This window comes from Phodopus roborovskii, unplaced genomic scaffold (assembly GCF_943737965.1).
Source record: "Phodopus roborovskii unplaced genomic scaffold, PHOROB, whole genome shotgun sequence".
In the NCBI taxonomy this organism is placed as follows: domain Eukaryota; kingdom Metazoa; phylum Chordata; class Mammalia; order Rodentia; family Cricetidae; genus Phodopus; species Phodopus roborovskii.
This window is the reverse complement of record NW_026126567.1, coordinates 15,526,066-15,550,943: the sequence shown is the minus strand read 5'-3', so window position 1 is coordinate 15,550,943 and position 24,878 is coordinate 15,526,066. Positions and strand designations below refer to the sequence as shown.

The 24,878-nt window shown below is 44.0% G+C and overlaps 1 protein-coding gene across 1 annotated transcript in view; it reads right to left on the bottom strand.

Moving 5' to 3' along the window:
• The window catches only part of Ptdss1 (phosphatidylserine synthase 1), a 46,777-nt gene that overhangs the window by 21,618 nt on the left and 281 nt on the right, over positions 1 to 24,878 (bottom strand). Inside the window, exons 2-5 of the mRNA XM_051202486.1 lie at positions 14,329 to 14,420; positions 7,596 to 7,640; positions 4,840 to 4,964; positions 881 to 1,039 (exon numbers count right to left, since the gene is read on the bottom strand). Of these exons, the coding sequence (XP_051058443.1) occupies positions 881 to 1,039; positions 4,840 to 4,964; positions 7,596 to 7,640; positions 14,329 to 14,420 (421 nt within the window). The remainder of the gene's footprint in view (positions 1 to 880; positions 1,040 to 4,839; positions 4,965 to 7,595; positions 7,641 to 14,328; positions 14,421 to 24,878) is intronic.

Here is a 24,878-nt window from a genome sequence, read left to right as displayed (position 1 = left end):
GGTAGTGACTTAAGTAGAGGCCACACAGGAGTCAGGTAAGAACACGATCCATTTATGACTCATGCCCTTACAAAAAGAAGCCCACGAAAACTCAGGCACACAGGGAGAAAGCTACCAAATGATGAAGTCACAGATCACAGTGATGCATCTGTAAGTCAAGGAATGCTAAAGACTCTTAAGAGGGACGCCCTGGAAGGGTGGCCACAGCAGTGCTCTGACGGAAGCAACCCTGCCCATAGCTTGAGTAGACGCTGGCCTCCCAAACTGGGGGAGTACACACTGCCAGAGGCCCACCTAGCTGGAAGGCCCCTGTAAATCCAGGTCAGCAGTGGCTGGCATTGAGAAACACACTCTACACATAGCCAAATTCTGTGTGCTGGGAATGATTAATAAATGTAAGACTAGATGGAAGGAGTTCTTCAGTTTTCATTCTGTTAATAGTTTCTCAGGGAAATCATGACCAGAGACAAAATACCTGCCCTTGTAATCCAGAACACCCAGTTCTACGGATCTCAAAAGGAAAGCTGGTATGTGGGCAAATCGAGTCACTCCTACGCAGACTTCCTCTTTATATCCTTTGTCTCATCCCGGACACCAACTTCATCTGTTATCTTGGTTTCATTTGTTTTTCTTTAAGACTTACCACAAAGGAGCAGAAGTCCTTAAGGACATGGAGAGTCCTGTTTAGTTTTTGCTTCTTAAACAAAAATACACAGTGCTGTCATGGGATGCTGTTAAGTTCTGCTTTGTACGCCAGGGGTTGGAGGACGAAATGACTGACTACCATCTGACAACTCGAATGTTCCTCTACATATACTGTGACTTCGTGGCCCTGGGGTCCCCACCCCCCAAGGTGCCCACCTCCCTTTCCATGCTTTACCTCTGTCAGCTCCCAGGTGATGCTAATTGTCCAGCAGAGCCCATAACTGCGGATCAGCAAGGCCTTCATGGCCCAGCCCCAGAAATGCCCAAAGGCAAATATATCAAAGTGACTGACGATCCTCTCCCAGGTGATCACGTGGCAGTTCACGGCATACTCCTGGTTAACATAAAGAGTTCAAACGTGATGACTGCTTGCATAACAAATGTAAGATTTAAAATTACTCAGAAATATACAATCTATTAAAGCTAAGATTAGAAAAACCAACATTCTTCTTGTTTTGTTTTAAAGATGTTGTTTATTTATTGCATATACAGTATTCTGCCTGCATGCATGCCTGCAGGCCAGAAGAGGGCACCAGACCTCATTACAGATGGCTGTGAGCCACCATGTGGTTGCTGGGAATTGAACTCAGGGCCTCTGTAAGAGCACTCAGTGCTCTCAACCTCTGAGCCATCTCTGCAGCCCGGAACCAACATTCTTAAGGCTTGAGAACTTTCAGCTCTGGGTTTATGTGATACTGAATACATTTTTGGGTGGGGACTCTTCCCTTGGAGGGAATCAGTGCTTGTCCAGTCACGCAGGCCAGGCTTTCCGCCTTCCCCAGAAGTCCCTCACCTGTATGTTCCCAGCATTTTCATTGTCACAGGGAATGTACAAATTTTTCAGCCCGGATTATCTTCTTCCACCCACGATTTTTACAGAGTGCTTTTAAATTTCCAAGTCTATCAGACTCATTACGTTTCATTGCTAGCTTTTACTCAGCTTCTCAGTGGCCAGGTACATGTGATGTCTCTTTTTAAAGGAATGTTGAACCTTCGCCGAATTACTTTCCTTCCCTTTTTATCAGTGTTGCAACCGTCATTTAGAAACTTCCAATTAGAAACCGTCCTTCCACTAACGCTAAGCATCCTGCTATAATCCTTTCTAAATTGAACAGGAAATGTGGGAGTGCTGGAGTCCTATAAATCTCTTCATTCACTGCAGGAATCCTAGAGGTGAAGTTCCAAATCCTGCAACAACGTGTTCTCCTTACAGGGTCTTCCTGGCTGACAGAGAAACATCCTGGGGCTAAAGCCACCAGCCCAGAATTTCTCAACCTCTCACCCTATGATTACTCTGGAATGAGCTGCTTAGGGCTTGTTAGGAACCTAGGTTGGGAGTGTCTGTTTCCAGTGGCAACTCTTAGCAATAATCAGACGGAAGTGCTTCTGGGGGCTTTGAACATACATTTATGCTTTTGTTATAGGAAGACATTAAAAAAAACTATAAAGACCCAAGTTGCCTATCCTAGCATTAGAATTTTAAAGAGTAGATTAACCAATTAACCACCTCCAGACGCCCTTAGGGTGTAGGCATAGCAGTTTGGCTGCCTCCTCTCTCCCAAGGAATAGGTCCCAAAATACATGGAGGATAACCAAAATCCAGATGTTCACATCCCTGATATAAAATGACAGTTTTTGCATATAAACCTACGAACATCCTCCTATATTCTTTAAGTCATTTCTAGGTTACATGTTCTAGAATAGAAATATTCTAAATGGTTTGGGAAATAATGACCAAAAAAAAAAAAAAATCTGTACATGTTTAGTAAAGTGGTAATTTTCCTTCCTATTTTTTGACTTGACGTTAGTTGAAACCATGGATGACATCAGGGATGGCACAAACTATGATGTAACACCACAATAATGGGGCAGGAAGTAGCATCCAATCAACATCTATCTTAGGGGCTTCCATTGCTATGAAGAGGCGCCATGACCATGGCAACTCCTGTAAAGAAAACATTTATTTGGGGTGGCTTGCTCACAATTTCAGAAGTTCAGTCCATTGTGATCATGGCAGGGAACAGGGCAACATACAGGAAGACACTGTGATGGAGGAATAGCTAAGAGGCCTACGTCTTGCAGACGACAGGAAGCCAACTGAGACACTGGGCATATCCTGGGCATAGGAAACCTCAACTCCTGCCCTCACAATGACACTTCCTCCAACAAGGCTGTGCCCACTCCAATGAAGTCATATCTCCTAATAGTGCTACTCCCTACGATATTATGGGGGCCAATTATATTCAAGCTACCACACCATCCCAACCTTGTGCTGGTTAGGTGTTTGTCAGCTTGACTCCTCCCTGAGAGGAGGAGAGCTCACATGGGTAACTGTCTTTATTAGATTAGTCTGTGGGATATTTTCTGTACTAGGAGGCCTAGTCCACTGTGAGAAGTGTTACGCCCGGGCAGGTCTTGGCCCTGTATAAGAAGCAAGTTGAGCAAGCCAAGGAAGCAAGCCAGTCAGTAACCAGCATTCCTCCATAGCTCCAACCTCTGCTGCTGCTTGAGTTCCTGCCATGATGTCCTTCAGTGATCAGCTAACTGGGACATGGAAGCCAAATGAACCTTGGTTTTTGCTTTCACCGTGAATCCCAGGAAAGTTAACATTTAGAAGTATCATCCCAAGAAGGTTCTAGCCATTCTGTGATGATGATTATTTCCTGATCTTTTAATCCCTTTGCTATTTCTTCATTGCCAGAGCAAATGTCTGTGCCCCAAATGCCTATTCTTTCTCCAGCACACCATCAGCTTTTCCTTCAACCTGCATTGGATAGGAGCCGTTCAAAACACTAGATGGGAATGTCACAGTAAAACAACAGCTACTGACTTTGGCTTTAGCCCCTGGCTCCCTTGCAGTTCCCTGAGGTGAAGGGGTCTTGCGGGCATCTTCTGCACTAATGGAGTTTCAACTGTTTCACAGGGAGTTCCTAATGCTTTGGAAATCCCAGAATGTTCGCAGCATCCCTTACTGTAATGAGGCAACACGTGCATGGGAGCTCAGCACCCAAGAGACAAAGAAGTAGCAGGAGCCAAATGTCTAGTCCCACCCTGCATCCTGTGACAAAACCATCACGACAACCACTCTACTGAAGGGCTTGGAGAGCTTTGAGGAGAGTGGCACATTTGCACACTAGGACTGTGGTACTCCTGACCTCTAAAAGGACAGAAGTTGCTGCATTTAGAACCCTGTCTGCCCTCAAGCCAAGTCCCTCCTCCCTGGCTATTCATCTGCATCCCATTCCATATCCCTTTAAATAAATCGGTAAAATGCATCCCTGAGTCCTGCAGGCTGAAGTCACAAGATGGTGCAATGCTCCTGTGTGTGGCCACCTATTCAGAAGCACGGGTGGCAGTCTAGACTTGTGACTCACATGGGATACAGTCAGTCCCGAGGACTGGCTTCTTAGCTATGGAGGCTAACAGTTCGTGAACATAGTTCACGCTGCTGGTATCAGAAGAGCTGGAGAACTGGGGTGTAGGCAAAACCCATAATATCTCATCAGAGAAATGATTGCTGTGAGTATAAAGAAATTGCTGACTTTTCCTCCCAAAGAGTCTTATCACTAAAAGAAAGTCACAACAATAGTTGTTTTAGCTGACACTACAAAGGGTTCATGCACGTGTGTCCTAAACACGTAACAAATGAAATCGGACCCTTTGTGGCAAGCAGGTAAAGGACTATAGTACCAGGCTGCAGGCACAACAGCAGAGGTGCTGAACATGACCCTGACCGGTACAGCAGTAGCTGTAGAGATCCATATGTGCCAGGCACTGCACAGGCTTTCTGGGATTTATAGCCATCATTACTCTGTTCAATAATAAGCCCTCCCCATCTACCACATGAATTCCCATTTCCACCTTGCAGAGAAGATAAGTGATACAAGCAGAATTCAGGACCAAGGCCATGTGGGGCGTGTGTGTGTGTGTGTGTGTGTGTGTGTGTGTGTTCTTAGCATATGCCCTTGTTTCATGAGAGGTTTTCATTTTCCTGGAGTGTATCACTTTGGGAAACGCATACAATGGTGCACCCTGAGATCCAGTTTTTAGCTATACACCCAGGAAATAAGGAAAGGATCAACTTAATATGTGGACTCTAATTCCTACACCCAGGGGCCATGAACATGTACATACCATGATGTCTGCTTCTCTTGTGGCATATCGAAGATTGGGATCTAGCCAATACATTAGGGATTTGACCTGCTCGAAGTTCAGGAAGAGGAGAAATACCAAGAAGAGGAAGTACAGCACACTGAGGCCTGATGGAAACAAAACAAGGTCAAGTGTAGGAAAGACACACAGTAGACCCAGTGGCTCAGCGTGAACAGTACGCATGAATGTCACAATACAGCCTTTTGAGGATCTGTCACAGCCAGGCATTTTCTTCGGTAAGAGGATCCGACACACAGTCCTAATTCAGGTGGAGAGGGATTCTCCTCTCTGAGGAAATGCTACTTAAGCTGTCCGGAAGGACCAGCAGCCAGCTGATGTGTAAGGTGGGTTTGGGGGAGTATGATGTAGAGAAAGGCCATAAATATATGGCCTCGCTGTGGGGCTGGGGTGATGGTAGGGAGGAGAGAGGGACTTCGGGATGCTGTGAGGCTGCAGTGAATGCTGTTAGTGGAATGCTCTAACAGGTGCTGAAGTGACAAGATTAGGGGACAAGGAGGAGGCAGGGCTTTCTGCTTTTCTCCCAAGGTCAATGGGGGGGGGGGGGAATGAATGAAACATTTTATAAAGGTGAATGAACTACAGGTGGGTCACACTTTCATATTCTGTCTGAGACTTATCCTCCAAATTAGCCATGACAAGTATTATTTTCTTGTCGCATCTCTCATAATTGTTATCCTAAAGAAACAAGCACCATGTCACTTAAAAAAAAGTAAAGCTAGCCAGGCAGTGGTGGTGCACACCTTTGATCCTATTACTCAGGGGACAGAGGCAGGAAGAGCTCTATGAGTTTGAGACCAGCCTGGTCTACAAAGCGAGCTCCAGGACAGCCTCCAAAGCTACAGAGAGAAACCCTATCTCAAAAAAAAAAAAAAAAAAAAAAAAAAAACCAAAAACAAAACACTAATACACTGCAAGGCAAAAGCAAAAGCTTGTATGTTACTTTTCTAAAAGATTTGACACTCCCCTCCCAACCCCGCCACCACAGGGGGCTATCATTTCTTCTGTTAAGCCTGCTGGAATTAGATCAGAAATGCAGGGCATCCAGGCACTGCCATACTTTGAATCACAAAACTGGCTTAGCGCTGATCTCCAAATAGCCATCCCAGAGAAAAGATGTGTGTCTCTGGAATGAATCCATAAGGAGGGCTACAGCCCCAGGCCTTTTAGCTTGACCCCTCTCCATTCACCAAGGAGAACACTGTACTGAGGCCCCTGTAGGGCAGGGCCAAGGCAGCCACATATCCCAGGGCCAAGGAACAACCTTAGGGAACTGCTCCCAATACCCTTTACACCACACTCCTTAGCCTGCCCACAAGCCTGCATGTTTCTGTCTATGCTGGTTGTCTGCTCTTTTGCTCACTGTTCTTCCCTGCCCACCTGGGCCTGTAAACTGCCAGCACTTTCCAGCCATGAGACCACCTTAGCAGCCTCTTTAACTAAGGCCTGGCTCCCTGACTGTGCTACATGCACAGACCCTTAGTTGCATCCAAATTTTAGATAGAGTCGCTCCCTTAGGCCTTTCCTCCTTATCCCAATGACACCAGCCACTCAGCCACTGTCACTTCACCCAGCTTTAACTAGCAAATGCTTAGTAATAGTTTATGATCTTTGACTAGTGATTACTTTAATAGTTTGCTCCCTACAGCCGTCCTCTGATCCATGGCTGGAGAAGGGGCTCCAAAGGACAATGTCTTATCCTCCCCGATAGCCTCGGGTCTTCTAATCTGTCACATACTCAGTGAATATGGCTGGAAATGATGAAGAGTTGCCAGGTGTGGTAGACACACCTTTAATCCCAGCACTTGGGAATCTCTACAGGTTCAAGGCCAGCTTGATCTACACAGTGAGACCCAGGACAGCCAGGACTACACAGATCTGTCTCAAAAAACAAAAACAAAGATGAAGAGCTGTCTTTACTAGCTGAAGGATGTAAGGCGGGCAACTTTAGCAAAATAACCTCTTACATTTCCAACCAGGGTTACACTGCCTTAACCTACAAAAATGTATTGTGTGTCTTACTTAGGCGTGATGAGGACAAAACCCTCTTAAGTATTAAAATTTTATTTTACACTCATTCAGGCTATTTGACTTTCTGGATGACAGAATCAAAATGCTTAATAACAAACTTCAGACCAAATGAGGGCTCTGTCTTCCAGAATTAGTTTCTTGTTTCCAAATCCCTAGAAACTGCACTGCACTGCTGGGTTTCCACAGACGCTAACAAGATAAATGTGCTCTGAGCATGAAGATGAGCTGGCAGGAGTAAAATAGGGGCATTTGCTGAAACCAAACTGTGTGCACTAAGAAACACAAGCATTAGAAGCAGGTACAGGAAACAGAAACAGCACCTATGTATGGGGATTTACGCATCTGCAACCCTTTGCATTGAAGAATCTTAGAAACATTTTTGTATTACGTACACTAAAAGGCTGGGGTTTTGTTTATTTTAATGCTATGATATTAAACCACTATTGTGATATACAGAGAAAAGATTTTGTTTTGTTTCTTGTTTGTTTGTTTTGAGAAACAATTTCCTGTGTAGCCCTGACTGTCCTGGAACTTGCTCTGTAGACCAGGCTGGCCTTGAACTCATAGAGATCTGCCTGTCGTCTCTGCCTCCCAAGTGCTGGAACTAAAGGCGTGCACCACCACTGCCAGGCAAGAAAAGATCCTTTTTTAAAGTAGAAAGAATTCTGTCGTCTACTAATGGGACTCACCAAAAACCATTCTCCATAAGGCTGGATGAGGTCGAGTGAATGGACCTGCAAAGAGAGGACATGAAGTTAGAATAAACAGGATTGGGCCACACAAAAAAAGCTCTGTTAATCTACATACAGGGAACAGTAAGAAAGGCTCTCTACTGTTAATTTTTATTTTCTCTTTTCTTTCCCCATGCCTTTTCAAACAGCCTGCTTAACCTTGGAAAACCGCAGAATTACGAACCCTACATGCCAAGAGGGACATGCCAGGCAGGTACAGCACAGGCTCTGCCTTCAGTTGCCCTGTGATGGAACTGACCTCAGGAGCTAGTGACCAAACAGGGAAGGATTCGCAGCTATCCTCTGTGTTGTCTTGGACTCCAGCCAGCAGGGGCAGTAGTGGTTAATGGCACCCTCATCTGGGGGCTGAGAGGTCATGGCAACGATGGTTCCAGTAGGGTTCAACGTAGAAGTAGCAGAGTATAACCTCATTTCGTTTGTTTAGTATCCATTGCTCAAAACAATCATATCAAGTAGGTGTTGTGGGCAGGTTTGGGGAACAAGTGAGGGAACAGGCTTAGAATGATTAAGTAATCTGGCTCCAGTCACATGGTCTGCCAATGGTATAATCATGTCACTGAGATGCAGTCACGAGAGGTCACAGAGTTCCAGGGAATATACCCAGGGCCCACAAAAGCTAGAAGAGCCACTGGAAGGTCCTCTTGTAAGAAGTCTCATACCCAACTGCAGATTCAAATGGGCTGCATCTAACCCCAGTGATGGGGTGGTTTAGTTAAAATTAAACTTGCACTTGATCATTTGCTATCCTGGGATAGAGGTAGAACTTAAAAGCTTCCAGGTTTTGTTGTTATTCGTCTGCTAAAGGAAACAAAGAAGAATGGAGAATAGGAAAGGAGGAGATGGCAGGGGATATGAAGACATCATACCCTCTCCTTTCCTGGCCTCCCAAGGGCTTATACTATACCTCCCTATAGAACGATGCCTCCTTACAGGACTAGGAAGAAGCCTAGGAATTGAATCTTCACACACACACACACACACACACACACACACACACACACACACACGCACACAGTCAAAGGTATTCTAGTGAGTGTCCATATCTCTCCTGTTTAACTCGGGTGCACTCTAAACAATCGGAGGTAATCCTAGTCCCCTGAGACTTGTCAGTCAGCATACTCCTATTGGACATCTATTTGACCACTGGGCTCTGCATATTATAAATCCTTGTTCTGGGCAGGTGAAAAAGTACATGACCCAATTCCACAAGACTTGAGGACAAGTACACGAAAAGGGTTCCAAGAAGGAAGTCTTCAAGCTCAGTGTTAGGGCACAAGCCTATGGCCTAAGAGCACTGGGAGCTGAGGCAAGAGGGTTAGGAATTCAAGGCCAGCCTGGGCTACACAACTAGATCATATCTCAGAAATCAAAAGCAGGAGGCGAGGGAGGTGTCTTCCTGGGTAACCATTTGTTAGGCAGATGTGAGGGCCTGAGTTCAAATCCCAGAAAGTTGACTGCAACAGCATACATTTATAATCCCAGAGTTCCGATGCTGAGGTGGAAGGCGGAGACAGAAGAATCTCCAGAAGCTCACAAACCACATGCCCTGACATATGAAGTGGTAAACAACAAAGAGACCAACATCCAAGCTTATCACCGACTCAAAGCATACATGACCCACATCAACACGGGCACATCCACGCACACCTACCATACACACCACAATGATTAAAAATCAAAAACAAGTCGCTTCACTCCTAATAACATAGAAAACCATCCAAGCTCAGTCAGCTGTTGCTGGACAATACTTAAGGCCATCTGGGCGGAAAGGCCCAGGGTTAACTCCTCACAATGACAGAGAAGGGATGAAGAATGTGGGTCTCTATAGCCACCTGTTGCATTATCCAAGCTCAAGGGCCTCTCTAACTCGATTTTATGTAAGAGAGTAAACGATTTCCTTATCCTTTAAGATACTCCGAGCAGAGCATTCTGGTACTCAAGTTATTTAGACTCTATAAAAAAAAAAGTCACAGAGCCCTGGCCATGAAAGTAGACCAAAACTACCACACTGATGTTATATCTGAATTCACACAAGATGAGGCACATGGTCATGAGCAAACACAGACTTACATACAAGCGTTTGGAGCAGCCTTTAATAGGTCAAGGATAAATGCCTATGAAGTTGCCAAAACAGAAGCATTCTGGGTATACCACCCTCTTGAAGGCATGTCTCCTTCTCACGTTCATTTTCATTAATTCATTTGGGAATAGGGTAACAGAGAATAGGGTAACAACACTGGAGCCAGAGATGAGTCGTGTAATATATATTCTACTTGAGAATGCGCCCTTGTGTGCTGCCTCCCAGGAAGGTCAGCAGCCTGAAAGCTGGAGCTGATGGGAAGGCTCCTAACCCTCTGCAGGGACCACCTGAAGCTACTTCTACAGCACTCTTCCACACAGAAAAGTGAGTTTTACAGCCTATGTAAAGTGTGAACAAGTGATCTTTAAGGAATTATGTAAACATATATGCTATGCAAGTATGGTTCCAAGAGAATCCCACTGCCTGCCTGCCTGACGCTATGGTTTGATATGGTTTGTCCCTTGGAAGCTCTAGAAATGCATGCTGAAATCTGATTGCTGCCTAGGCTGACTATTGCTGTGGTCATGCTGGGGGAGAGGGGCCTTTAAGAGGCGTTTGGGTGATTAGTGCAGCTCTTTCGTTAACTAGGTTAATGTTAATTCTCATGGGTTTGACTAAGTTCTTGGTCTCACAAGCCTGGGTTATTTATCTGAAGTACAGTTCCTGTTTTATCTCTTCCCAGGAAGGCTCGGATCAATCTTCTAGCTTCTTCCAATCACAGACCATCTGTGGGTAGCAGAGCAGCCCCGTACTAACTTTCACCTGCCTTCTGCCATATCCAAAGCATGCTCTGTGTAGGTCAACCAAGTCCACACTGTGGGAAAAGAAAAGCTGACAGGAAGGAACTGAAACACAAGGAAAAGGAAGCATTTATCAGTCAGGTGACGGCCCCACACAGTGCACCTGACATGAGAGATGGCTGGAGCAAGGCTGAGGAAGGAAGATGCATACTCAAGCCTGAAAGCCAGGCAGATAGGGCAGGCAGGCGACCTCAGATGATGACCCCAGAGTCACAGGTTTCAGCTGTCTCCTCTATAAACACTGGATGAGGTCTAGACTGGTGTTCCTCTGTTCACCTGGACTAGAGAGTCTGCACGGTTTGGCAAAGAATAAGGTAACGCATCAGGACCAATAGCACAGGTTTATCTTCCCAAATCAAAACGAGAGGGCATGGTTGGAGAGTATTACTGGAGAACGGAGGAAAACCCAGAAGTCACACCAAACGCTACTGCTAATAGCTTTAATCCCTCGACTTCTGAGCCTTTGGCATCTGTAAAAGAAACCCCAGTGCCTGGTTACTGAAGAAGCATCAGCAAAGATGCTTGCAAATCAGTGTTGCTACCAACACTCACCTGGAATTTTCGGGAAAGCTCTGGGCTCAAAATAACCAGAAAACAAACAAAATGTACCTTCAACTCACGAAAAAGTGAGCACTAAGAACTAAGCTGTCTTTTTATGCCACCTTTGAATGAGAACATTAGTCTCATAGCATAGGGGACAAACTCACGGCTGGCTATGTCTGCAACATTCCAACATGGCGCCCTTGAAGGAAACAACGGGTTGTATAATGACCAAGAGCTCCTTCTACGCTTAAAATCTGAAGCCCTTAAATAATTCATCTATGGAAGGAAAGGAAAGCTGGCAGTGCCAAAAGGCATTTGACAGTGGGGGTTGTTCTTAGCAAATTTTATAGCAAGGTCAATAATGTACATTGTCTTCCTTTCCTAGTAACTCTGAATAATTGGAACCATCAATCAAGAAAAAGAAAAAGTATTACATCTGCCTATAGGCTTTCATACAGTGCAAGATTTTAAAGGTAAGTTTAGTTTAAAAGCTGAAGTTGGGGCTTGAGAGATGGCTCAACAGATAAGGAAACTGTCCCCAAAATGTTCAGATTCCCAGCACCCACATAGCTGCCTGGTCGGCATAACGGACTACTTGTAATCCCAGCAGAAGCCATAGAGTCAGAGCATCTCTGGAGGAATTGACAACCTCTGGGTTCAATTGAGAGGCCTACCTTTATATATAAGTTGGATAGTGATCCAAGAAAACAGCTGCTGTTGACCTCTGGTTTCCACTCCACGCACATACAGTTACAAATGTATACACACAAGCGCACACACCACACAAATGAAAACAAATACAGGCTAAAATTTTAGGAAAGCTAAACTTAGCTTCCAAATAATAGACCACTTACAGTTCCTTACTGAAGAAACTAGGAGTGGTGGGTTTACTGTCTTGATTTCTAGGCTACTAGCAAAAACTAGCATAAGTTTATAAACACAGTGCTACACAAGAGAAAGAAAACAACAAAACAAAATTTAACTGCCACCACCTTGGAAGACCTGAAGGCCTTTGCCATAGACCATGTCCAACAGCATCCAGTAACATACAGAATGAGATTCCTCTGCCGTATATAGCAATCTAATGAAGCATGGGAGCCTGCATGATGGATACATCTTGAAGGATGATATTTAAAATCTAAGATTCATGGAGCATAACCCACAAAGAAGATGGCAAAAAAAAAATCTCAGACGTGTAAGAAAAATACACAAACTGAGCATTTAGAAATGGGTACAGAGAACAAGCACAGAATATATGCTAGAAAGGAGATATGGAAAGGGATTAGGAACAAAACATAGCAACTTATAAGGAACACTTCAGAGGGAAGGTTTGAGTTGATGAGAGATGTCATTCTGTATATGTTTCTCATACTGGTTAATGAATAAAGCACTGTTGGCCAATAGGAAAGGAAGATAGGAGGGACTAGGAGACAAGGAGGAAAGAGGAAGTAGTAGGAAGGAGGAGCCAAGATGGAGAGTCTGGAGAGAGCAGTACACGGCAGCCGGCTCCCGGTAAGAAGACCACGTGGAAAAACATAGATTAACACAAATGGGTTAATACTTAAGACAGAGCTAGCCGATAAGGAAGTAGTAACTGGCCAACAGTATAATATCAAATAGAGTCTCTGTGTGTTATTTGGGGCTGGCGCAGTGAGCAGGGTGGGTGCCGAGCGGCTCTGCGCGAATGCAAAGTCCCGTGCGGAAATGGGCAAAAAATGAGAAGCGGTGAGTGCCTTATCAGGTCCGCTTTGGCTGCAAAGATCTCCTTTGCCATAAGGGAGAGGCAAATGTCCCAAAGCTGTGGTGAGTCCACCTGGTTAAACCCTGCCCGTTGGGGAAGGTGGGGGAGGGGGGGCGGCGTCTGCCGCCTGGGTGAAACCCAGGTCCTGTGAAAATCCCAATCCCACTTCTGACACCAGATATCGCGATTAAATAAGGATCAGGATAAACAAATAGGCCGAATAGATGTTTATTCAGGGAGAAATAACTTACAACCTAGACAGATGAACACCAGGAAATTCAACCCGATCCTCTCCTCTCCTGTCCTCTCCTGTCCGAGTCACGCCAGAAAGAGAGCTTTTCCCGGCTCTCTCCGACTTCCTTCCTTCCACAGGTCACTTCCGCCCATCGCTCCACCCCCCAATGGGCGTGGTCAGTGCCACAGAAGGACTATCTCACTACAATGAGTTAACCAGAAGCATGAAAGAAAGGTTTTTGCTTCTTTCTCTAATCCTGACAAAGCAGGTCTATAATCATCAAATGTCTGCCTAATCCAAATGCAGAATCAGCAAAGATAACTGATAGCAGATGACAAATTGTTTAAGTAATAAATAGCATTGGAGCTAGCTCTGTCTTTAGCAAAAAAAAAAAAAAAAAAAAGTAACTGAGTACTATATAGCTGTTAATAATAAAAATATATGTATATCAAGGAAAAGAACAGTTGAGTAGGGCATGGCATGGCAGTATATTCCTATAATATTCCTATAATCACTTTTGATTCCAGCACTCAGGGGCCAAGGCAGGAAGATCAAGCAGTCAAGGTCACCCTGTATAGTCAATTCCAGACAGCCTTGGAATACATAGGGAGATCTTGTGTCATCCTCCCATCCCCCCCCCCAAATAAACCACTAACAAACAAAAAGAACAGTTACAGAAAAGTTAGCATTTGTCACAGTTTGCATGTGGCTTGCCTCCCAAGAGCTCATATGTCAAGAGCTTGATTCCAATGGAGGAATGTTAAAAGTTAGTGGAAGCTGTAGGAGGCAGGATCTAGCAGGAGGTCCTGGGTGCTGTCCTCAAAATGAGTACTACTGTTCTCTCAGGACCCTAGTTATCAAAGGGTCATTATAAAGAATCAAATTCAGTCTTACTAGGTAAGGTCCCCTGGTCCCCTTCTTGTACATAACCCCATCATGAGACAATGCACCATGATGCAAAGATGAGAAACCTTGCCAAAAGCCCCGTATATTTTGTTATAGTGACAAAAACGAAGCCAACACATGAGTTTAACATTATTAGTTAGCTCTCACAATATCTTCCCGTTATCCCCATCACTCAGCCAAAAATCTGAAACACATGTAAGGACAGTGGGGGCCACAGAGCTGAGGGGAGGCAGAGCAGGCAGTCTGCTCAGTGAGTCTGTGCCCATGACTGCTACACAAGGCCCATGGTATAGATGACTTGCATCTCAAAGAGTCAGAAGGGCATGACAGACATTAGAACTTCAACAGATCAGGACATCACTCACCATTGGGGAACGCTAACACGCTGATGATGAGAAAGAAGAAAATAACAGAGAGGATGCCTCTCCAGATGTTGTCTTCGGGAACAGAGTCATCCCTGAAAATAGAAGACACAGAGAATTCATTCTCAGATCTAAACAGGAAACCAAAACGCAGTACCCTTTCCACAGTCTAACTCCCAGACACTGGAGATTTTCTTTCACTGAAGGAAGTCACTACACACAGTTTACCAGTCTGTGTCACTTCCTAAAACCAACACTCTCATAATAAAGACCAGCTCTTACAGGAAAGGCTTCCAGAGGCTGAACGCACAGCTCAGGAGTGATGGGTGAGTTTAGCATGCACAAAGCTCATCTCCGCCACCAAAATTATATAAAGTAATATACAAATAAAACCGATCATCTTAAACACCAGCATACACTCTACTCAGACATGCATCTGAGACCCACTGTTCTTCAAACACAAAAACAAAACCCCAGATGTCAAAACACAAGGTTTGTTTTTGAGAGCTGTCTTTTTGATGATAAAAATAACAACAGTTGCACTTGGTTGTACAGGAAGTGGCAAGACAAATTTCAAAAAGTCAGAATGGAACAACAACAACAAAAAAAATCACCAGGGAGGCCCACTGTAACAACTACTCTTGAAATGGGAAGAGGGGGGACGGGGGACACGACACGACACCTATAGGACGTAGGAAGAGGCAGAGACATGAAAACAGGTAACAAGAAAGTGACCAGTAAAAAGAAAATCAAGAGGGGGAAAAAAGAAATCACGAGATTTAAAATCAGAGCAGAAGCAGAATGATAAGGAAATGGCTAGCCTTCCTCCCATGCATGGTCCTTCTAACATCACTTGTCTCCTGTTCCATCACCCCAGCGATTTTACTGGTCCCTTTGGTGGTTGACGTGTTCCCTGTCTACCTTGCCAGAGATTACTTCTGGAATAGGGACTTACTCCCTTCTGTTCTTGGGACCTGACACATGCAACACACTCAACAGATATTGCAGACTGACTGTTTATAAGGAAGAGATATTATGTTAACACTATGTTGGACGCTTTATATTGATAGATTGAGACAGACAGACTGGTAACATGTGGGACTCAAGAAAAGCAAACGCAAAGGAGAAAATAGAAACGTAAGACAAGAAGGTTTCCTGAATTATTGATAATTTCTAAGAAGCTGGGAGAAGAAAGTTCAGCACTGCAGATTTTAAAATGCAGAATGAGTAGGCAGAAAGTATGACATGAAACAGAATGGAAGGAGATATTTTAAAGACAGGGAGACAAGTAGCAAGCAACTAAAATTGATTAAAAAAAAAAAAGAAGCTGAATTTATGTTGTGCAGTGGTGGTGTAGACCTTTAATCCCAACATCGGAGAAGCAGAGGCAGAGGCAAGTGGATCTGAGTCCAAGGCCAGCCTGATCTACTGAGTGAGTTCCAGGACAGCCAGGGCAACACAAAGAAACCCTGTCTCGAAGAATGGCTGTATAAGACCAACATCCCACTTGCTGTGAGTGAGACAGGGATAGTACCAGCTCCTCTTTATCAACTATCTAGTTTGTATTAACAGGCAGTTAACATTATTGCTAATTTTCACAGACAAATGAAAAATAGATATTATCAACCACATTTTAAAAATGACACAACTGCTCAGGAAGGTTGAGTAACTTTCTCACAGCTGTACAGGTTAGAAGATGCAACATGGGTATTGGAACCAGAGCTGCTAGAAGCCCAAGGATGAGGCTTCTCCCATGCCCAGCTGCTGGGTTTTTCCTGACCCAGGAAGTCAGTGTGAGTCATGACAGAGGCAACCAGCAGGCAGGAAGGACTTTGACAGGCTCTCTCTCCCATATATGTGTGTGTGTGTGTGTGTGTGTGTGTGTGTGTGTGTGTGTGTGTGTGTGAGTGTATGTATATATTGCTGCAAGTTAAACTTGAGGGTAAAATTAATCGCTAGTTGGAAGAAAGGGGGATTCCACAATCCACACTTTACTCCAAAATATTGTGTATTATTAGAAAATAAGAGGGGAGTCTACGAAAGATTTTGATTAATTAAAACCAAGTCAACCGCCTCATAGTGGAAACACTTTCCTGAAGCACAGCACAACACACAGAAGCCGTGACCAAATAATATATTAGCACAGCAATTAAGTGAAGGAAACCAAATCAGTAATGAGTGCCGAGAAGATCCAAAGTTGAGGAAAGGTCCTGTGGCTCACATGAAGACAATGGGCTGAGTGTTCTAACATGGAAAGCATTCCCTTCAAAAACCAACTAACAAAGCATAACGGTCATAGCAAAATCAACATGAAAATGGGGGAAAGGGTTGTGAATAAATTACCATTGGGCAGGAAATGAAAGACACTCATGGGAAAAGATGAACAAATTAAAGTAACACCAAGAGACCATTATTTTATCTGACTAAGCAGGGGGAGCTATGAAGAAATAAGTAAGCAGGCACCCTGTGCATTAACTGCTGTTGCATGAATTTACAGCTTTTATGGCGGGTAAGTGGGTTACAGTCTACAGTGACAACCATGTATGTTCTGTGGCTCAGCCATTCCACTCTGGGAACCTCTGCTTCAGACACTCTCTTGTGTATGTGAAGTGACATGTGCACACGCACACACACACACACACACACACACACACACACACACACACACGACTGGACACAAGATAGACAGTCACCAAAGAAACCTTATTAAGTTACAGTCTAGTCTCATAGAACAAAACTCACAGCCATAAAAAAAGAATGAGCGTTTCTACAAATTAAACCGTTCCATGGAGTTAAAAAGACATCATGAAGCAGTAGAACAGTAGGTCTGATAAGCAATTATTTGCACAAATAAGGGTTAATATATGTAGGAAAATAAGCTAAATGTCTGCACACAACCACTCAAGAAACAGGGAAACAGGCTTTATTCAGTGTTAGGGTCTGAAAGAGAGACTTTCCCCTACACAAACCTCTGCTATAACCTGGATTTCAAACAATGTAAATAAATGTCTACAGAAACCAGCACACCAATCTCCATTTAAAAGTGCTGGAAAGTGAGATGGCTCAGTGGATAAAGGGTTGTGTGCAAACCTGACCTCTGGAGTTCAGTCCCCATGACTCCACAAAGATGTGCTCTGATCTCCACATACACAAATATGTATTCTGACCTCAACACATACATACAATCCCCCAACGCCACACACACACACACACACACACACACACACACACACACACACACAATAACACATTCAAAAATAATTCCCAACTAGTCAAAACACACATCAACATAAGAACTTGAGATTAATACTAAGGACATAAACTCAAAGCTGAGTGAGTAAATCACACTGGTGAGCTCAGTAGCCTGGGAGTTTGAGGCTGACATGGAATACACAGCAGTTTCAAGTCAGCCTGGGCAACAAAGCAAGCACCGTATCTCAAAGTAATAATAATAAGTCATAACAATAGTGATTATTATTGTTATTATTATTAATTGTTACGATGATCAATGATAAAAAACAAACCTGTAACCTCTAATTTTTGAGCAACATTACTGGGCAAAACCAAATGTGGCCTATTTAATGTCTGGAAGGAAAAAATACGATGAGACAACATTAACAATGGAAGTTTTGTATTTGCCTAACTAGAAAAAATGTACAAAGACAATAAGGACTTTAATAAACTGGGAAATTCTTGAACAGGATAATCAAACTCAGTAGTGAGTCTGAGGAGGGAGACAGGTGAGGTTAGTAATCTGAGTCCCGTGAGGCCACAGCCCTACCTTCACAATCTGGCATGCTTTGGGCACAGAAAGGATGTGGCGTCTCTTACACTTAGCATGGCTGAGAGTCCCCAAAAGGAGCCGTATGCACACTGCAGGGACGCCCACCTAGCCTCGTGGTAACCTGGGCACGCACGGCCATACTTCAAGACCTGCTGTGAGTCCGTCTTCTCTAAACTCCAAGTCATGGAGAAATTTTAGCCTTGGGTTGAGAGGCACAGACAGTTGCCAGTTATGCATAACAAGGAAGTTGGCAGAAAGGGCCATACTTAGAGATGCCAGCAGTCCCACTCAGGTGAAAATCAGACTCTATCTATGGTTATCTACTGTGTTCTGTGCCTCACTGAGCAAACCACCTGCTCTGTGAGCAAACCACCTGCTCAGTCGTCCTACCACTCTAAGGCGGGAGGTGATCATAGCAATACCTTACGGATGAATCCTGGTCCCAGGACTGGTCCCACGCGGCTCCCCATGCAGAAGCTACACAGTACAGTGATGAGGGATATAGTCTCTAGCTGAAATGCCTTAGGCAGATCATTTAACCTCTCCGTACCTGCTCCCCCTCTGTTAAAAAGGACTAGTCGCAAGCTCTACTTCATGAGGGTTAAATGACTTACAGCTGCTACTTAGAGGAATCCCCTGTACAAAAGGGCCCGTCTCATTAGCTCATGTCTCATCATTGTTCTGTTGTTTCCATGTGCTCCTTCATCTAATAGGTGCTATGTTGGGGGACTTTGAAATGCAGGTTCTAGGTCAAGGTTTCTCATTCATTATCACATGGGCTGGGGGGGGGGGTGGGGGCAAAGTCCTCTTCTCTCTCTGCTAAACTTGATCTGCGCTGAAGAGCACTGGCCAGACACTGACAACGCAAAGGTGCCAGCTGTGAACAAGACTGTCATTAGTTCCCCAAGGCACGGGTACCATCCGATTCTGTCAAGGGACCTCAGTGCTCACAGCAGGTTTACAGCAAGCATCTGCAATATACTGGGGGGTGGGGTGGCAAGAATGTTCCAGATGATATGGCAGAGCGGGTGGGAACTGGATAACATGACACTGATCTCAGCCTAACCTAGAGAGTCCACTGACAGATTTTTTTTCTGCTCACCTGCAGGAGCCTGCTGAGACCACAGTAGCTATTAACAGCCTAGTCAGGCTTGCAAACACCACTCAGTGAGCATGGGCACCGTAGTATAGAAACTACCCAGAGAGAGTGTGACCAGAGCAGGTAAAGGACAAGTCAGCTGAGCTCTGGGACTCAGATTCTGTGTCAGTTCCATTTCTGACACCCATGGACAAATGGGGTATAGTCTCCACAAGACTAGACAACCCTACTTATTCATGATCTTTAGACAAGGCTCTTTTCTCCATGGAACCAGAAAGATGACAAGATCTAGTCTTCACTATGACTCTAAAGACCTCTAGGCCATGTGTCCCTATTCTCCTCTGGTTTCCTTTGAGTACTTGAATTAGATAAATCATGTCACAACCAAGAATCATCTCTTCCGCTGGAAAATGTAATCCTAAATTATGAGGTAGACCTATGCTAACCGGACGTCATGGTTTTAACAAAGCATTCATTCTACCTTAAAGGAATTTGGGAGCTGGGTCAAGAATTATTTGCTCAAAGATCCACCAAAGAACTTCTTTCAAGCTTGCATAGGACATGCTTCATCCTTTCAATGACGGAAGAGGTTGGGCCTTCCAAGGATGAAAGATATTGGGCCTCAACAATTTGACAGGAAACAAATACTGACAGGAAACCATGAGAGCTATAATAAAAGGCACTGAGAACTATATACACAAGTCATCCTCTGTGCTTCTTGGAACACCAAGAAAGGTGTGCAGGAAAAGAACCATCCAAATGAGCTGTGAAGGCTGCTGTGGGCTTGTGAGTGGGCCAGAGGAGCCAGGATACAGAGAGACAGCAGTATGGGACGACCCAGGGAGTTACCTGAGCCTGAAGGGTACGCTGGGCGCAGACATGGAAGAGCAAAAGTCAAAAAGACAAGTAACCTACTCCATGAGGTAGGGCCTCCACACCTGCTTGCCCTTTCCCCAGACAGCTACCCAACCAGCAGGGGGCAGGCAGGTAATGAGCCTGACGGATAGGCCTGAGAGTACGCCCTCCCAAGGGGCTGATGATTTGCCCAGCTAAAGTTTGAAATGGTCAAAGGAGAACAGCTAAGGCCCAAAAGATCTACAAAAGATACGCCAGGTGAACCTTAGGTAGCAAAGAGGTAGGCTCCATGGAATAGGGTTTGCTCGGCTGATGAGCAGCACTGAACACAAGGCAGACCAAGCTCACTGCACCAGTCCTGGTTTTTGAACTATCTGAAATTTAAAAACAACTGACTCCTGTGCATAAATCTAGCGCTCCAAGCATACTATCCCAAGATAAACCGTGATATTTGAAACAATAAACAAGTATTTGAAAGAACCAATCTAAATTAGCACTGTTTACTAAAGAGGAGCCCAAGAGGCAGCGATTCCTTGATATATAATCTCTTTAGGGTAAGGCACCATTGAAACCAAATAAACATCTGAGTCATCCAAAGGCCTATTCTCTACAGATGACCTCAGAGTAATAGATAGCTCTTGCCTTTATTAAGTTTAGGATCTTATCGGGGGAAAAGAAAACAAAGAAAGAAAGATAAGTTTAAAACCACATAAAAAATGTCTATTTAATTCTAATTTTAAAATGATTCAGATAGCTGGGAAACAGCGATGGCGAGGACTTCAAATGAAACCCAACACAATTCAGCCTAACATACTCTGTCTACCTCTAGAGTTGGTCTAGCCTCTGTTGTGTACTTCTTGAGCCATCAATTAATATTGCTGGTGCCAGAGACATCAAGGCTTCTGTTATATAGAGAAAAAATATGATATAGGAAAGCAGGACAAAGACAACTTCATTGGTAGCATTGGGAGGCATTTTCTATTGGGTCTTTATGTGTTTTCCAGAGAAAAATCAGGAAGGCTTTGAGAAGCCCCTAGAGAACCTTAAAGAGAGCCAGAAATATGGTCCAAGGAAAAATGAAAAAGTATAACTTCCAAAGAGAGCCAGAAATATGGTCCAAGGAAAAATGAAAAAGTGTAACTTCCAAAGTTGGTTAAAGGAAATTAAGTAAGAACCATTACTTAAAAACAAATCAAACATCTGCCCACTCCTCTGTCGGTTGTCTATTCTCTTGGTTCTGTATCCGGAGAAAATGAGAGCAAATGATTGACAACCAAAGAACAAATGAGCGACAATCACATAGGTACAGCCATTTGCAATGAGGCAATCTAGACAGGGAACAATTCCTGTTGGCAAGTGCTAACAAGGCTGCCAATTCACAGCATCTCTTCAGATGATGGGTAACAACAGCAGAAACCCGTGTGATTGTAATCTTGGGGGTTGCTTTGTTTTGGTTTTGAGACAGGTTCTTACTAGGTAGCCTTGGCTGATGGAAAGTCCCTATGTCAAATGACTGCATTTAAAGTAGGAGAGAAGAGAACAGGTTTCCTCCACTTACAAGACTTTACTAGTGATGTTTCAGGGTGCGGTATATAAAAGTGACCCTCCAAGAATATGCCCTTAGTGACTGACTATAAGAACCTACCAGTAGGCACTATCTCTGAACGATTCTACCATCTTCCAATAGCGAACCCTGTACTTAAGCTCCCATCAATAAGTACCCTTGAGTGATACTCAACCCAAAGGAACTTTTTAACAGAAGAACTCCTGAACAAACCCAACCTCACCTCAGACCTTTGTTTGAGGTAACAAATCCTTCACATCCCAAAATTCTTGCAGGGTAATCATAGGGCGTAATCTCACCAGGCACTATTCTCACATCCTAGTAATAAAAAACTCCCAAAGTATTCTATTCTCTCAAGTGAACTGGGTCTCTGCAAAACCAACATTCAGCCATATTTTAAAAGTTTGAAAGAACTGCACTGAACATTGTCTAACTATAAGTTCATATAATGTACTGCAGTCAGTCATTACAAAAGAGCATAGTAAAAATTTTTCATTTTACAAACCATCCCTTTCGGGGTTGAAGAGATGGCTCAGTGGTTATGTGCACCTGGGGCTCTCTCCAGAGAACCTGGGTTCAATTCCCAGCAACCACATGGTGCCTCCCAACTGTCTGTAACTCCAGTTCCAGAGGATCCAACACCCTCACACATGCAGGCAAAACAACATAAGAAGAAATAAAAAATTAAAAAAGAACATTTTTCAGCCTTCTTGGACTGAAATTTAGCTATTTTTATAATATCCCACTTACATGGATCATAAATTATTACAAAAATAGATACTAATAACTATTAAGTATGTTTCTAATTTTGTGTAAGGTAAACTATGATTAATTAGTTCCTCATTGTGTGATTTCTTTATGAAATTAGCATAAGAAATAAAATTGCTATAACTTCTGGAAAGGTCCATAGCCCAAGGTTCAGATTATGCTTTTTTTTTTATTACTTTTGACAAGCTGCTAAAATTCATACTCATTTTTCATACTTCACTGCCACAATGCATCAACTAGACAGAATATAGCATAAAAAAGAAAATTTCAGAACATTACTTTCTGCCTTAGAAAAGAGAAAGGCAGATCTATTTTTGAAAGGGCCTACAATCATATTAAAGGCATATCGATTTTTACCATCTAAAATAAAATAGTGTAACTGCTTTTCACATTTCAAAAGATAGCCCCCTCCACCTCACCATTCTGTCATTTCAAACCCACTTACTAGATGAAGCTAGTGTGAAAGGTAGGTATGTCATACTAAGTTCATATGCCAGTCCCTCTACCTTTTTTCTCAATCCCAGAACAAAGTGTATCCTATTCAGTAACAAATGTAATTTAGAAAGCATTATCAAACAGTGAAATCATGCTTCTTAACCACTTAACCCAGTGCCAAGCACTGAGCTAAACAACTACAGGAAAGATTGATTCTCATGAAAATTCTACAAGGTGTTAATACTGACATTTTCACTTTGCGTATTGATATGGAAAATGGGGCTTAACAAATTCATGTGGGCATACATATTCTATGTGGTAAAATCAGTTGGCAAGATGAGTAGTTGAATGTAACCATAATTAGTCTCAGGAGGGAGTTCTCTCCAAAGCCAGAGACTATAGGTCTCATCTGCAAAATACCATGGGACTTTATGCTGATGGTCACGGCACCCTTAAGAAAGAATAACTGTTACCTACTATTTCTATCTTTGAAGTGATTCATAAAATAAACATTTGCAATTTAGTTTGAGTTGTACAGTGCTGTCTCCTATGTAGCATTACATGCCTTTGTCCTTGTGACTGGTCAACTTATCTCTTTATATTTCCCCCTGACTGTGATGGATTATTGGACAAGAGAATCAAGAGAAGCTGGGTGTGGTGGGTACAAGCCTATGCTCACAACACTAGGCTAAGGCAGAATGAGTGAGGATTCAAGGATAGCCTGGGCTATATGTCTAACCCTATCATTCTTCAAGGACAGCCTGGGGTACATGTCTAATCCTATCACAAAGAAAAAAAGGGTTGGGAACTGAAGAAAGCTGCTGTGAATGGGGCATCATATACCAGGTGCTCTACTCAACAGGTCTGCATACACTTGTTTAGTCTTCATAACCCTGAGGTGAATACAAACATTTTACTCACACTCAGAACAAAGATAAGTAACTCCACTAAAACCACAGCCAGTTTTTGAAACCAACAGTCTCTCTCTGTCACTCTTAGAAGCCATAGTGGTGTGGTGGGTAGGGTATGAACCCCCCCTTTAAAAATGTAATTCAGGTAATATAAATCATAAATAAAAATGGGGTATGTGTGCTGTGGGGTCCATTAGCTCCTTGGCTGGGGTTGAGGGGCCACAGATGCAGAAGCCCTTGAAAAGTATGAACATATGCACTTATAAGCGCTGTGTTATGTTGTGTACACTGTGTCTTGTTTAGAATAGTGTTTAGTAGTCTCCAGGTACTACACAATCTCCTTTCAGCGTGTATGCCAGGAGATGGATGACAGGGCGGGCGGGGTCTGCCCCATGTGATGTGTGATCTGCTATAGTCTATGCAGTACAGTGCATTGGAGCTAGTTGGTATTGGGCTGTGTTTGATTCGAGGTGTCTGTCCACTGGGATGTGTGTTGAGGCTGTGGCATAGACAGGTGCCATTTGAGATTTCGGAAAAGGTTATGTTAGATGATTGTATGCAATGCATACAGAAGGTGTGGCATTGGGAAAGGGGGTGGTGCACCTCACATATGCAGTGTGTGTGTGTGTGTGTGTGTGTGTGCGTGTGCCCGCCCCTGTGTGTGTGTGCCTGACAATACTGAATACCAGAGGAGTTCATTGGAGATCTAGTGTATACCAGGCCTGTGTATGGTGTGTTTTACGTGTGTAGTTTGTCCTGAAAGCGGTGCAGCCATAAAATGATTCATGCGGTGTGCTAGGAACAGACCGCGGATGAAGTGGTTGGTGAGCACAGCGTCCCGGCAGTGACGTGTGGGTAATGATGCAGAGCGAGAGATGTGGGTGACCCGGCTAGGTGACCTGCATGAGCTCCTGGTGTGGCCCAAGGCACCGAATGTGAGACGTAGGATTCGTAGGTGAGGGGTGGCAGGTGGAAGAGTAGGCGGAGAGGACTGCTAGCACGCGCGGTGGGAGGAGGAGCTGCGTGGGCCGTGTGTCCGTGAGCTTGCACGCGTGGAGCAGCTACTCGCTTCACCACCAGTCACACCGGGCCACCCTCCCTCGCCTCTGCCCTCGGGCGCCCCGCGCGCCGCCGGGC